The sequence below is a fragment of the Dermacentor silvarum genome, chromosome 1 (genome assembly GCF_013339745.2).
Source record: "Dermacentor silvarum isolate Dsil-2018 chromosome 1, BIME_Dsil_1.4, whole genome shotgun sequence".
NCBI lineage: Eukaryota > Metazoa > Arthropoda > Arachnida > Ixodida > Ixodidae > Dermacentor > Dermacentor silvarum.
In genome coordinates this window covers 328,403,712-328,418,181 of record NC_051154.1, presented here as the reverse complement: position 1 = coordinate 328,418,181, position 14,470 = coordinate 328,403,712, and the positions used below count along the sequence as shown (strand labels likewise).

General features: G+C 41.9%; 1 protein-coding gene across 3 annotated transcripts in view; it reads right to left on the bottom strand.

Annotated features, from left to right (window-relative positions):
* The window catches only part of LOC119437350 (uncharacterized), a 41,530-nt gene extending 27,919 nt beyond the window's left edge, over positions 1–13,611 (bottom strand). Inside the window, exons 1-2 of one of the 3 annotated variants that reach the window (XM_049660458.1) lie at positions 13,544–13,594; positions 12,924–13,111 (exon numbers count right to left, since the gene is read on the bottom strand). In XM_049660458.1, the coding sequence (XP_049516415.1) occupies positions 12,924–13,011 (88 nt within the window). In that variant the 5' untranslated portion in view covers positions 13,012–13,111; positions 13,544–13,594. Of the gene's footprint in view, positions 1–12,923; positions 13,138–13,543 lie in introns of those variants that run through there. The other 2 variants (XM_049660459.1, XM_037704393.2) reach the window with 2 other exon arrangements.
* Between the last annotated feature and the right edge of the window lie 859 nt (positions 13,612–14,470).

The window sequence follows — 14,470 nt, the reverse complement described above, 5'->3', positions numbered from 1 at the left end:
ACCGTGAAAAGAGCAAAAATTTCAAAACAAACAGTCTGCGCCTTTCTCCTCGCGGTCGCCACGCTAACAACCAGATCCAAGTGCGCGTTCTGCGGTGCGCCTACATAGTTCGCCGTGCTGTGACACACGTCACTCACAGCGGCAGGTGACTTTGCGACTTATTCAAGGCAACAGCAGTTATCGTTTCATCTGTTGATTCAATAGACGAATTAAAGTTTAGAGAAACATTAAAAACTGCAAACCGAATGTTTGCATGCCTTCGTTATACTTCGTACCGTAGCAAGAGAAATGTACTTCCGTTTCGTCCGCGTGAGAGAGAGCAAAACTATCCAATTTTCTACCGTGTTCCAGCGCGCGATCATGCTCTGTGATCCGCTTGCGTCTGCCGCAGTGTTCGTGTAGCATTGACCGCCAGTCGGGCGTTCCCGAGCACAGCGCGCAAAATCGTGCGCTCCGCGAAACGAGACAAACGCAACAGCTCGCGCGCGACACCGTCAGCGGGAGTTCAGCGCGCAGCAAGAAAGTGAGGGGAAAAAAATTACTCCATCTCCCGCTAAAGGAAACCATGTGTGGATGCGAAGCAGCGGGGAGATGGTTAGCATGAGCGGGAGATGGTTTCGCGGCAGCGGCCCGAGCGCTCATCGCGGCACTGCACAGGAGAGAGAATGAGGCGCGCGCGCTCCGTCATTTTCATACCGCGGAACTACCGTGGCGCCCCCAGCGGAGTATTCAGCTGTCGCACCACCTGTCGTGCGCGCTGCTCCGGATCTCTAGAGGAGAGAAAGGGGGGAGCATAGGAGAGGATGCGCTGTGGGGGTGTGGGACGCGGTACAACAGACAGAGCTGCCGGCAAGAAATGCTTCACATTTAAAAGAAAAAAGGTGCGGCCCGTGACATATGCACGATCTTCCAGCTCTGGTATGGTTGACCGAACGGAAGGAATTTCGCTTGCGGAGACTAGACAGGGACACATCCATGGAGAGTTGTCTATCCCCTTAAGTCACGAATTATGATCGACTGTCGATAAATTATTCAAATTTACATAATTTTATGCACGGCGCTACATAATCCATTAAGAGCAAGTCATGGTGGTAGAGTGAATCTTTCTGCATTTTATGATGGATCACCACGATTATAGAGTGATTAAGTTTAATTATTGTGCACTCTGCAATGATACATTTCTTCATAAAAATAAGTGAATGGCCAGTGTGAAATACCTGCACAAGGTAATTATTGGTTGCAAGCTTTACTAGAAAGAATAAAGAAATTATTTCGCGACTGCTACAAAAACGTCCCACGTCACACCTCCCATCAAACACTGTAGTGCCTTCCCCAAAGGGATCTTCGGTAGCGATAGATTTCTCCGAAGTAAGATAAAGGTACCTGAGGTTAGTAGAACATTTCATTTACACTAAGATTAGTTTTTTGCAGTCTATTCCTTGCCACAACTGCACAGAAATGGCGAAAATAAGTCGCGTACACAAATGCGTACACTGTGACTGAAGGGGCGACATTATGTCGGTGGTGATGCTTGCATCCTGAAGTCGGGTTCACGACACTGAAATATATGTGTTGCCTATTAATGAACCAATTTGAAACATTCTTGCAGTAGACCGCTCCCTAAATGCCACGCAACACCTTCCAGTGCATAAACAAAATTTGTTATATGGCATGCCCTCACTAGGCCACATAGCAAGTTGTATGCGCTGCGCTTGTCAGTTTGAAATGGCCAGACCTGATGAGGGGCCCTGTAAGGACAGATGACGTGCTGGCACAAGTCTGAGCAGAATGATGCAAAGGGAGTCGTAAAGGAAGACCCAGTTTGAAAGAAACGAGCTGTAAAGAGTGGTGACATGGGCTGGTCAGTACAAGAAAAAAAGAAATTACATGGTGATGAGACAGATACAAGTCTCTTTTAGTTGCAACATTTATCGGTCTGTCTCGTTAACACGTCCTGAAATTATTTTTTTGTAAATTGTGACTTGTTTTAACACTTAAATTGCTTTATTGTGTGGTTTGTGTCACTGCTTTTTCTATGCCTTTCATTTGTCTCATCTCTGGGCTACTCCCCGTGCAAACATACCAACTTGTCCAAGTCAGCACTCTTCCACCGTATTGTTTGTTAAAAGCTTTACCAGAACAACAAAACGAGAATGTGAATGGGCAACATTACTGTTCTTTATCTGACCTTGCCTTATCAGCATTTTATCTTTCTGTTATCACCCTGAGCCAACCAGCAGATATTTGCACTTTTATATAGTGTTACATATCTGCTACATTATCCCCGAATGAATTCACTGCAGTTGTGTGATGCGCTTTAATTTCTCACGGAGACGTTATGCCTTCTTTTCCGATATATGGCAGCTTTTGTACGCTCTATTAATTTGAAGAGGTGCAGTGGAAACAATTGTCAGCGATCTTACATGGCTTTATGAAAGCACTCGCCGTGAAGGTAAAAGCAAGTCAGCTATGGAAGAACTTGAGCTCTTCAGAATTGTGTTAGCCACAACCATATGAAGCCAACAGATAATAAAGCCAAGGAAAGCGTAGTGGAATTAATCTGTCTTCTTCATCAGAGTGTAGAAATAATAAGGTAAAGGAAAATGAAAGTGGACAAAAAAAGAACAACTTGAGGCCAGTGATAAGTTGTTTTTTTCAAGCACTTTCATTTTTCCTAAACTTAATATTGCTGCACTTCAATAAAAAACAAACAAATCATTTCCCCTATGCTTTCCTTGGCTTTAGTATCTATTGAGCTTATGCTGTTGCGACTAACAAAAAAATTCGGCTATTCAGTTCCCCTTCTCGAGAATTGTTTGTCACTCCACTTGATAGCGAGGGTGTAATTTAAAAAGGTATTCAAATCCTACATCTTTTTGAAGTTTAAGCTAATGGTGAAGGTCACTTTCTATTGCCATAACATGCCACGTTAGCATAACATTGCCACAACAAGCATTACATTTGATTTAACATGCCAGTATAGAAAAAGAATGGTACTTAACTGGGTAACTATTACAAAACAGGCACATACAAGCGAGCCAAAGAATTCCTGCCCTATGCCTTGGTGCAATCAAACCTGGACACAGAAGATTCAGAGGCTGCAAAGAAAGCACGCCGCAAGAGGAAAAGAAAAGTTATTTTAGAAAGTGATAGCGAAGATTCGAGTAGTGTCCAGAGCTCCTTCACGCAAGGTAGGTTTATTTTTTTACCTTTTATTTCTTCATTGTCCAGCTTGCACGAATTGCAATAATTTATCCCCTAAAATTAAATTAAAGTGGACATTACATCACTTCGGTATAAACATATGAGTTGTGTTACCACATTAGTCATCACATTGTACTTTAAACATTTCCAATTTGCTCAAGTGTGGGATTGGATTGCAGTGGTGATGTACAAAGCACCTTGAAGTGGCGACGATGTGCCAAAGTCGAGTCGACACATAATGCACAATAGCATTTTTATCAAAAACTTGTTATTGTAAACGTGCATTCACTTTGTTAGCTATCTCGTTGGAAGGAAAGGGTAGCGCAGAGAAATTAACTGGTGTCTAGCAGCTGCTGAAACACTGTGCATGGAGTAATGAAGACGTTAACATGTTACAGAGGAAAACACAAATTGCTAGATCGAAGGCACTGCAGACTTTGTGCTTGTCTTCATGCTTTTGCGATAGTTATTGCAAAATGAATTTCCGCGAGCTTGCCCGATTGTAGATGTTGTTGATTTTGTCATTCATATGTATTTATTCGTCACTGCATCCAAAAATTCATACATCAAATATTTCTTTTGTCTGTAAAGTTTGTTTTTCAAATTTTAGAAAAGCATTGCAAACAGTTACAGACATCTCATTTTTTAGATAACTTCATTACGGTACTTACACAAGAAGAAGGGCTGCAGTTTATTTATATACATTATGCAGATGCTACGGGATCAGTTCTATTTGAAAACGATATGGTATGCTGGAGATGCTTGTTGGCAAATGTTGAAAGGGCTATGTTGCAGGGATAAAATCGTGCAGATCCCACATACTGTGTGAATCAACATCATGCGAAGCATTTGCGCTCGGCTGTCTATTCAGCATTCAGCAGTGCACTTCACAGTTAATACATGGGCGAATGTGTTCGTGTAGAGTAAGCAATTGTATGTGTTTATGCGAGCCTGCGTGTGACAACAGAAGACGACATCAATGTTGTACACAATGGGGTCTGACGTGGCATAAATATGTCATGTCCAAACGTACATGTCACGGCATACATGTTGTGACATGTATTTATTACATCAATGCCACTCATGGGATGTCATTCTCATGCATGCATGTCATACATAGCCCAATATAATCCCTTTAAACGACCACGATGGCATAAGAGATTAAATCATTATAGTTATGTCATTAATGTCATCAATATCATGACATTCGAGTCATGAATATCATGACATTCAAGGCATGTCATGCATGCCTTGAATGTTACATATCACAAGTCATGCAAGTCATGCATATCGTGTTTAAATCGAGTTGGAGTTGATTGAGTTAATGAAACAACCACAACGACTCCGGAGGCTAGACAGAGAGACGGACTGACGGACGCACACACTACACAGACAGGCAGATTCAAAGTGCCTAAAGTAGTCAAGTCATGCTTAAGCGGTGAAATGTCGTTTATTTTATACGTTTTTTTTCCCTCTTTTGCAGGCATACAGAGGCAAGCAATGCGACCAGCTTCACATTTGGGCTTCAATGACATGCACCACAGGTCTGTTGTGCCAAGCAAAGAGCACCCAGCAAGACTGAACACCAGAGTAAACAGGCCATTGTGCGATGCAAGGCAGAGCCATGTGGAAAACAGTCATTCACATCACTTTGGTATGACTTCTCCCTCAAATAGCACAAATAGTCTACGTGTGAAGCATCCTGTTCTGTGCATTTCAGTAGCATCTGTCTCAGATGAATGAAAATGAGGGGTTAAATATAATTTTTTAGGCTTTACAGCTGAAGTAGACATTAGAGTTCGCACAAAATTGCCGATCAGTCAATTCATTAGCGAAATTTCACATATGAGCATTTTTAATTGGTGTATATGTAAATTATCATGCAATGACAGGTTCACTGCTGAACTACAACCCCAAGGTGTAATTCTCAGCCTTCATTACAGAGCTAAAATTACCCATATAAATATTCTGTACGAGTTCCTTTACAATCACCTACCCACAAACACATTGCAATACATCCCAAATTCAGAAACAAGACTACCACATCATAAATGCTTACAAACGTTACATAATTACTAGTTACACACTGACTGTTTCAAGTTATCATTCTTTCCACTAACACCAATACTGGAAGTTGCACACTAGAACCTTTGCAACATCAGCTAAGAACAAGCAGCACTCATCTATAGCGAGATTTTAAATTATGTTTACTAGTTCAATTTTCTAGTTTTCATTATATTAGTACATGTATGTTGTGTTTATGCTGTACTGGTATTGTTTTCTACAGTTGTGATATTACGTGTGTACAGTTCCTGTTAACACTCCTGTTACGTTTTGGATTATTATTGTGGCATAGTACTTTAACTCATAGAAGTAAGCTATAGTTTTCTGATGATGCCCTTCCTGTTATAATCCCTCAATAGAATGACACTACGGAATAATAAATGACATTCAATTAATGCCTTGCATTAGTATATAGTTGTACACTTAAATAAGCCAGTGCTACTTCAAGAATAATGTTTTGCTTATACTTGTGTGTCCAGCACCAATTCTGAGAAATGTAGGCTTGCATTGTGCTTTGAAACGCATTGTTCCAGGTTAAGTATATTGTATGATGCACTTTTTCACTGTGAAGAAACGTACAAACTGGACCAGTGCTATGTTCTTGCAGTATAGTTTCATATATATGTATTGAAACTGATCTCGTAAAATTTCAAGCGAAAATTCGTGCTTTCTACTTCACTTCTGATTTGTCACTACGACATGCCTCCTAGAGGCAATAATCAGGCAAACAATTTTGAAAGTTTTCTAATTAATAATCACGTTGTCATAGCTATACAGCAGCATAAGTAAATTGATTTGAAGCGAATATTGAATATTTCTGGAATTTCTTTGAATGGGGGGGGGGATTAACAATGTTTATTACCATTAGCATAAAATAACATTCAGGTCCAAGCGTTCGGATTAGCATTTTTCTCACAATATATTGGGTATTATTAAGCATTGCTTATTAAAAGCAGAAATAGAGCATTAGTAGTGAAAAATGAAAAGATAGCTTACACTGCAAGCTCTTCACTCATATATGTGGTCGTGGATCATTAGGTGAAGTTTACAAAAGTAGTATTGTGGGCCATTAAGCTGTGTGCACTGTTGAGGCTAAATGGAAAATGCACAGTGTCTAACAGAGCAACAAAAGCAGACGATTTCAACAGTTGGAATAGTTGCGGCAGATAGTGTCACTAATAATCAAATAAAGTTGCAGCAAATTGTATTCTGATTTAATCCAAGGTTATCAAACAGATGCAGCATCCGTAAGTAGCACCGCACAATAACCATCAGATGAAAGAGCCACTATTTGCCAATTTGAATAGTTTTTGAGTACTTCACTTCGTCAACTAAAATTTAATTTACGTAGTATAGCAAGCTCCGTTGCCCTGACAGGTAGGCTTTTCTGGCTAAAATGCTATCATTTCCATACAGAGTTCACTCATACATAGTACACAACAGACGGACATGGCAGTGCACCCATGTCTGTTTTATGTCTACCGTAGCTGTTGCATGTGGCAAACGTTACTGCATTAACACTTCAGTTTTATGCTTAATCATGCAAAGTTGACGAAATCAGGTATGCAAAGAATATTCAAATTTGCATATAGTGAGTATTTTATTCAATGATCGAATAGAATAGAACACTATATAACTTGTTATTCAAAGGTTTTGAATAGTCACCAAACCTACAAATCCAACACTTGTCGTGGCAACTCATTGTTCATGCTCAATGACATTGGCTGCTGACCAGGGCGCAGTTTTATATGTGCATGAATTAAGGACATGAAGGTGTCCTTTTCAGTGATGTGCACTTAATATATCAGGTGCACTCATTGTGAAAAGTACCCCATCTGGCTCTAAAATTGAAAAGCTCTCCTTTTCCGTATTTTTACTTTCCAGAACCAGTGCCTTCGACAGCAAACGTTAGTCGACAAATTGAAAGGATGTGTGAGCGGTTTGCTGGTAAGAGAAGATTGCGCACTGTGCTCTTTTATTCAATGCTTTGCAGCCTAAATTCAATGTGGAAGGGCCTTAGTGAGTAACAATAAGTTTAGCTAGCATTTCTTTACATTTATCATACATAATCCGGTTGTAATGAAATGACCTGATTGTTAGCAGCAGTCTGATTAGAAGTACACTTTGTTGTTTTCCACGAACAGTTGTGTCAAAAAAGGTATATTCATATTGCAGTAACACGTGACTTGTTCACGCTCCTTAAGTTATCTTCATGCAAAGCACATGATTTTGCATACAGTCAATTACTACCTAAGAAATTGGTAGCAAATGGAATGCTGTTTAACTCAGGGACACTTTTTGTAAATGAGTCAGCCAACTGTGTTTTCATGTCTACATGATGTCACAGTGGAGGAAAATTTCTAGAAATATCGGAGCCTCACAGCTAATGTTTTGAAATGCGGAGGCACATAGCTAGGACAGATGCATTGTGATTTTGTGGGTGGAGATTGTAGTTACTACATTCTGCAGTTTCCATCCAGTATAGTATTCTTGAGATGCTAAATGTTGAAATTCTTTTTTTTAGCGTTTGAAAGAAAAGCGTTTGAAAACCAAATGGCCATTTTGGCCGAACTTCGAAGCATCAGAGCAATAATTACCTCTTCGAAAGCAACACCAACACTGAAGATTCCAGAGGATTGCCCGATATTACCTGCACCAAATGCTGATGCAGTATATGCATTGGAAGAGTACCTTTCGACAGAAGGCAACTCTGGAAAACTAGTAAGATGGACTTCGTTTGTTTAGTCTTTATTGTGTTGCCATGCTGAGATGAACAAGTAGAACACCAACTTTCTTTTCGAGCTTCATATGTGCTTTTAATACTGTGTATGTGCAGCTTTCAGTCTAAGGCATGCTAGAGTCTAGGTGTGCACTGGTCTGACATAGTGACAGCTTTCTTATAAAATGTAGCTACACAGTCACATCTGCTTTTTAGCGACTTAAGGAGAATATTGATGCTAAGTGATGCTTTCTTATTTCTCTAATTCAGCAAAAAGTTATTTTCTTATGCTCAATGTTGGTCAGTAGAACACGCAATATTGTTCCTTGCCTGGTTTGTCAAGCCATTAGTTACTGACAGGCACTGATACCGGCCTATCTCAGCGGTAGCTCATTTCTTCTATGGACAGGAGCGCTTCCTGCAATTACTGATTGCTTCTGGATCAACTGGGCAACTAAGCGTACCAAGTGTTTCATTGAACCATGCAGACCAATAAATGTCACCTTGCTACTATATAACGTTTGTGCATGGACAAAGCATTGGGAAGCAAAAAAATCTTTTACAATTGCTAGAGTAACACAACTGCATGTTCATTGCATGCTGACCTGCTTATCTTCATTCTCGGTAGGGGCCTCACATGGTGGCTCAAAGATGAGGTGATGAACATCTTTTTCACCGAAACTTACCTAGACATTTTATATGATGATGCTAAGGATGACGATATGAGATTTTTACTCTATCAGGGGGCCATTATGTCTCTTATGTTGCATTACAGGTCACCTACTTCTCTAGATATGGCGGAATGGACATTCCCAACGCAGTACGGAGACTTCTTCGGGCCCTCCTCACAAAAGAAGCAGCTCTAAAATTTAGCTGGAAAGGCTCTGCAGGGAAGAAGATTGCATTTTCTGCCCTAACAAACATCAACAACATGATACATGGTCAATTCTTTTCTTTTTTATGCAACGATTGAAGCTTATAGGTAGCTGGTAACCTAGCAATTGTAGTATGAAACCATCACCATCTAAACAGAACCAGCAAACATGAGTTGTTATTCTTTACATGTGCGCTAACAATCACACGATTTTTAAAAAAATGTCACGAGAAAAGACAAGTGGTCTGTTCAGAAAAATTCCTGCACTGCAGATAGGTAAACACCATTTTGTCCCATACCAATGGGACAAAATGGTACACCAATACCATACAAATACCATACAAATACCAATGGTTAGTTTCTCAACGTATTTCTGTATTTAACTCTTTGCTCCACAGCTGGCATGTCATTCTAAATATTTACTAGATTAAACTTTAGCCAGTGTCTTGATTCCAGTACCTGCCATCTACGGCTTGAGCAATGTTATACATTCGGGCATTAATATGCTACAAGATGCAGTAAGTAATTAAGTTGATGTCAAGTGCATATATTTGTACTGATATGGGTGTCAGCATCTAGCAGGCTAAGGTGTAACCTTGGGTCAAGGTGTGAGCCAATAGCGCACCCAGGATCTCTGCCAGGGGTGGGGGGGGGGGGCTGGGGGGGGGGTGGACAGTTTGCCAATATGATCTAAACAGCACTAATTTCGATGTCTTCATGGGAAATTGTCAATGAAATGCGCTTTTTGCGAGTGTGCAGACGATTGCATGTTTTAAATCTGAGTTGCAGTACTCAAATGCGTAAGGAAAGAAAAGGTGTTAAACAAAAGGGGGGGTTAAGTCGGCCTCAGGGGGGGGGGGTTCCAACCCCCGAATCCCCCCCGTCGATGCGCCACTGGTGTGAGCCACTTAACAGATGTAGACAGAAGAACAAATGGACAGAAGCAGCTCAAGATTAGTACTCTTTCTGTCTGTTTACTGTTCTTTCTTGCCTTTTATACATGCACCTTGACAGCTATAGTAAGCTTAACATCATAATCATCTTCTGTGAGTGTCAGCTTTGATGTATCATTCACTATTACACCCTGTGGATAATCCACCAGTACCTGAGTTAACTGTCAAAGAACATGTACAAAGCACAGTGTTCAACATGCGCAAAGCAAGTAGAACAGAAAGTTGCTGCTTCTATAACAAACTTCAGTAAGTAAGTAAATAAGGAAGAAAATAATTCCTGATTTGGAGAATACAGATCTGTAACAAAACAAAGCCATGACGACTAGTGAACCAAAGAGAAATCAGCAGAGCCACTTTGTTTCATTGATGGTTCGTGGAAAGTTACATTTCTGCTTGCTTGTTTTGTGTGCAGCAGAGGCATAGATGTAATCTGTTCCTAACTAGGAAATATGTGTGTACTACATTCATTTAGAGAAAGCTAGGCCAACTGCAATTTGCCTATTCAAATACAAACGAGAAACGTATAGAAAGCTCTCATTAGACTTCTGCTGATCCAATATGAATGCAACTTGACAAACTTAAGAAACCTGAATTCAACCAATTATAGCAAGCAAAATCTTGATGTAGGGCCTAATGGATTTCACATAAACTCCAGAAAATGAGTTCGTATTAAAACATTGAAGCATGAACTTTAGAAAGCCCTAACTCACAGTTTGCACCAAAAACAGTTTTGCAGTTCTGTAAGCTAAATCTGTCGGAGGATCTTGCGTGGATCTTTTTGACGTACGACTTCACAGCGCATTGTGAAATTTCACCAAAAGTCTCACTCACAAATTATTGGTATAATTCATAGCGGTGTGTAATACATTACTTTTATTAGTTTCACATTTCTCAATAACACACTTTTACAGAATAACCAATCGCTTTTATTCACAGAGGCACAGTTGCAAGTCCGTTGTTTCATATTTTTTAAGCACACCGATGGTACCTCCATGCAGTGCTACCTGTGGTACAAAATGTAAAGGGAGCGCGCCCGCATTCTCCCCTGGTGAGAGCTACCATTTTAAGACGCAGTCGTTGAGAGGCTGCACCCCTGGTGCACCCCAGAGACGAACACTGCGCTTCTGGCTACGGCGTCTGCATTCAGAGACAGTCACAGAGACTGCACAGGTTTCGAACTGGTGCTTGAGAAAGTGGCACTTCAAGTACCGGTTGGCTCCCATGTACAGGTAAGGCACAGTGGTAAGGGGAGCACCATCCAACACATAGTTCAATATAGTGCCACAAATAACCACCTCCCCAAGCATGCCAAATGCATTCTTGGGTAGCAGTTGGACGCTTCATAAATTTCTAATTTTGGAAATTTGAACAGTTTTTATAAAGTCATGGCCTGCATAAAGAATTTGATGTCTTCATAGAATTTAACATTTCCTTTGAAACACAGCAAACCTCGTTAAAGTGGATGCAGAGTCTCTGAGGGAAACCTTCATTTTTTAAGCACAAGTTCCATTCAATAGACAAGTTTACAAATAGTGTACCCAAGAGGAAAAAGATCTTAAAACCACTGTAGAACTTTTGCGTTCATTTATATGGTCCTGTGGATCAGCTTGGTCCTGTAAAGTTGCTTCCCCTGTTTCTATAATTCCCTAATGCTGATGTGCTATGCATGACACAAATGCACATAAATCATCTTGTCAAACTTTAATTTCATGGGAATTTTGGGAAGCACATTGACTTTTTTTATTCGTTGTTTTTCACTTGCTGCTAACACCTTCACAGTATGGCAATCTTCAGCATTTGTTTTAGCACTTTTGAAGGGCTGCAATACCTTGACGATGGTTCCGCCTTTTCAATTGTTTCATTTGCAGGCTGCCTCATCGCTAACCACCCGAAAGCAACCATGCAAGACGTTAGCCATGTTGTAAAGCGTTGGCTTATTGGTGCGCAAGATCGGGACGGAGGACGAACACAGAGGCGACAGGTGGGGCATGACATAAGGGCCTGATTGGTGTGCAGGTTATACAGATTGTTGCATTTCAGTTTGTATTATTTTATAGTGCACTTCAACCATAACAGTATGCGAGTGTTATACTGTTATTTCTATGTACAATATTTCTATGTACAATAAATAAGTTCACCTTAAGCAGTCTGTTCCTTTGTGTTTAGGCACATATATGCTATATGCCTAATGCACAGACGTGAGTAAAAGTCTGTGGACAACGGATGCCGTAGGGTATTTTCAACCAATGCATTGTATTGAGCAAATTTTGTGCGTTGCACAGCTGCACTAGTAAAAAATGTATAATTGCTGGTGCACGTGCCGTACATATGCACTCCACAGACTTTTGCTCCCGACTGAATGTAGGAGCTATATGCTTCTATCGACACTGCATGTGCATATTTTCATTATTTACATTGCAATATCGTCCACAAGAAGCTCGGCTGCCATGGTAAGTGCATACACCCTCCGGCTATGATGACTGACTGGCCCGACCGAAGTTTCACATTTTTCATTGGCTCAAGGATGCTCCTGCTGTGGCCCTATCTTGGCCATGTCGGCAAATGTGGTCGGCCCTCTGTTGGCAGCCAAACGTAGGCCAACGCGAGGCCAGTGTCAATCCCCAAATGTGGGCCGCGCTAGGCCAATGACCTTGGGCCACCATTGTGCCAAGCACTTTTGTCCCATTGGGGTGGGCCATTTGATGCTTTCGCATCAATAATTACGACCACCTGGGGTTCTTTAACATGCACCCAATTCACTGTACACGGACATTTTTGCATTTCATCCGCATTTAAACGCGACCGCCGCGGCCGAGAATATGAAACCCACGGCCTCGAACTTGGCAGCAAAACACCACAGCCGCCATGCCGCCGTGGTTTGGGTGAATGAAAAGTGCACATGTGGTCCCTGCAGACAATTGTGATCAAGCATTTGCAAAGTTTATCGCGTTATCCTGCGCTACCGAATTAAGTTATCCGGTTATACGTTCTGTTCAAGGCAACAGGGATGCATTTTCTCAAAGGACGCAATTGCTTTCAGTTGACATAGCAACAAACCTCGACGTCTACCTGACACATATGGAATTACGAGTTGATGGCAATCCCTCACCGCCAGCTTGACGACGACGGCGAAGTTCCTCCTCCGTATGCTCCGCGTGCTCGAGCCAGGTTGCAAGCGAGAGAGAACGTCCGGGCATCTCGGCAGAAGCGACACGGTTCGTGGCCCGTTCGTTCAACTGGCGGCTCAATAAAGATGCAGGACACAATTCGCCTCACGCCTTCTCACAAGTACTTCTCCTGTCTCCGAAAGAAAGAAAGAAACTTACCGTGGTCATTTACTTAAATACTGGCATTTAGCGTGCCAAAACCACGATCCGATTATAAGGCACACCGTAGTGGGAAACTACTGAATAATTTTGACCACCAGAGGTTCTTTACCGTGCACGCAATGCGCGGTACACGGACGTTCTTGCATTTCGCCCCCTCCAGCTTAGGGGGGCAACGCCAAAACCACTACGCCTCCACAGCGGGTCGGCTCATTTACTTATGGTAGCCCATATGCGTCTAAAGGTATTGTAGCTGCGTGGTCGTAAGCCTCCCAAGCTGATGTACTTTAGCAACATCAATAAAAGAAGATAGCGTCCAGCACATGACACTCGAGGTGATCCTGCTTGACAAACAGTATCTCCGATTAATTTAAAATAATGTTTATTGCAAAGAGCCACTTACCGAACCGCGTCGTCTCGCAGCCCCCAACAAACATGAAATGCTGGCAGCAGAGCACGCTTCAATAGCGCGAGGGCACCCGTGCACGGCCCTGCGCGTGCCAGGAACATTAGAAGAAAAAAAAAAAAAATCGGGGTAGCTTGCACTAGTGGCGCAAGGTTGAAGACACAGAGGAGCTTGGGCGCTATAACGTAATACGATTCCAAACTGTTTTGATTCCAGTTTCTGCAAACAGCCTCCACGATTGGTCAAAACATTTTCGGGCCACTACCTACTTCGCCTGTCTGTCACACGACGTCACGAAAACCGCGATAGCTCGCCATCTGATATAACGTGTGTACACTGATTATGCATGATTAAACCGCACAAAAGAAGAATAATCATCCCTGATTAGACGCCTTTTCACCATTAGCCCTCTGCTATTGGTCCAATGTTTTCTGGCTACGCCCCCTTCGCCTGTCTGTCACGCACACTCACAAAACCGCGAAAACTCACCATGTCAAAGTGATGTGTACACGAAAAAAATGCATTAGTATGCCGAACAAAACTGAAAATTTTTCTGAATGGCCACAGACTGCCCCGTTCCGAAAGGAATAGAAGATGGCTGCCCGCCGATCGCTCAGGCCCTTGCTACTCGCACCTGCCGGTGAGCATGTATTTATTTGCGCATGATAAACCTTTTTGGTATAAGCGCGAAGAAGACACGGACGGTGGCGGAAGAAGACAGGACGAGCGCTATGTTACCGTATGTTACCGTACCAACTCGGCCAACTACCCATTCTTATGCAAACCTTTTTGGGTGGCGGTAAAACGTTATCGAGCCCTTTCGGCATGCATACGACATCGCTCTGCCAACTCTTCCTTGCTGAGGATCCGTTTTAGCGGCATTCTTATCCTTCCGTTGCACGCCGCCGCGATTTTTGACTAGCC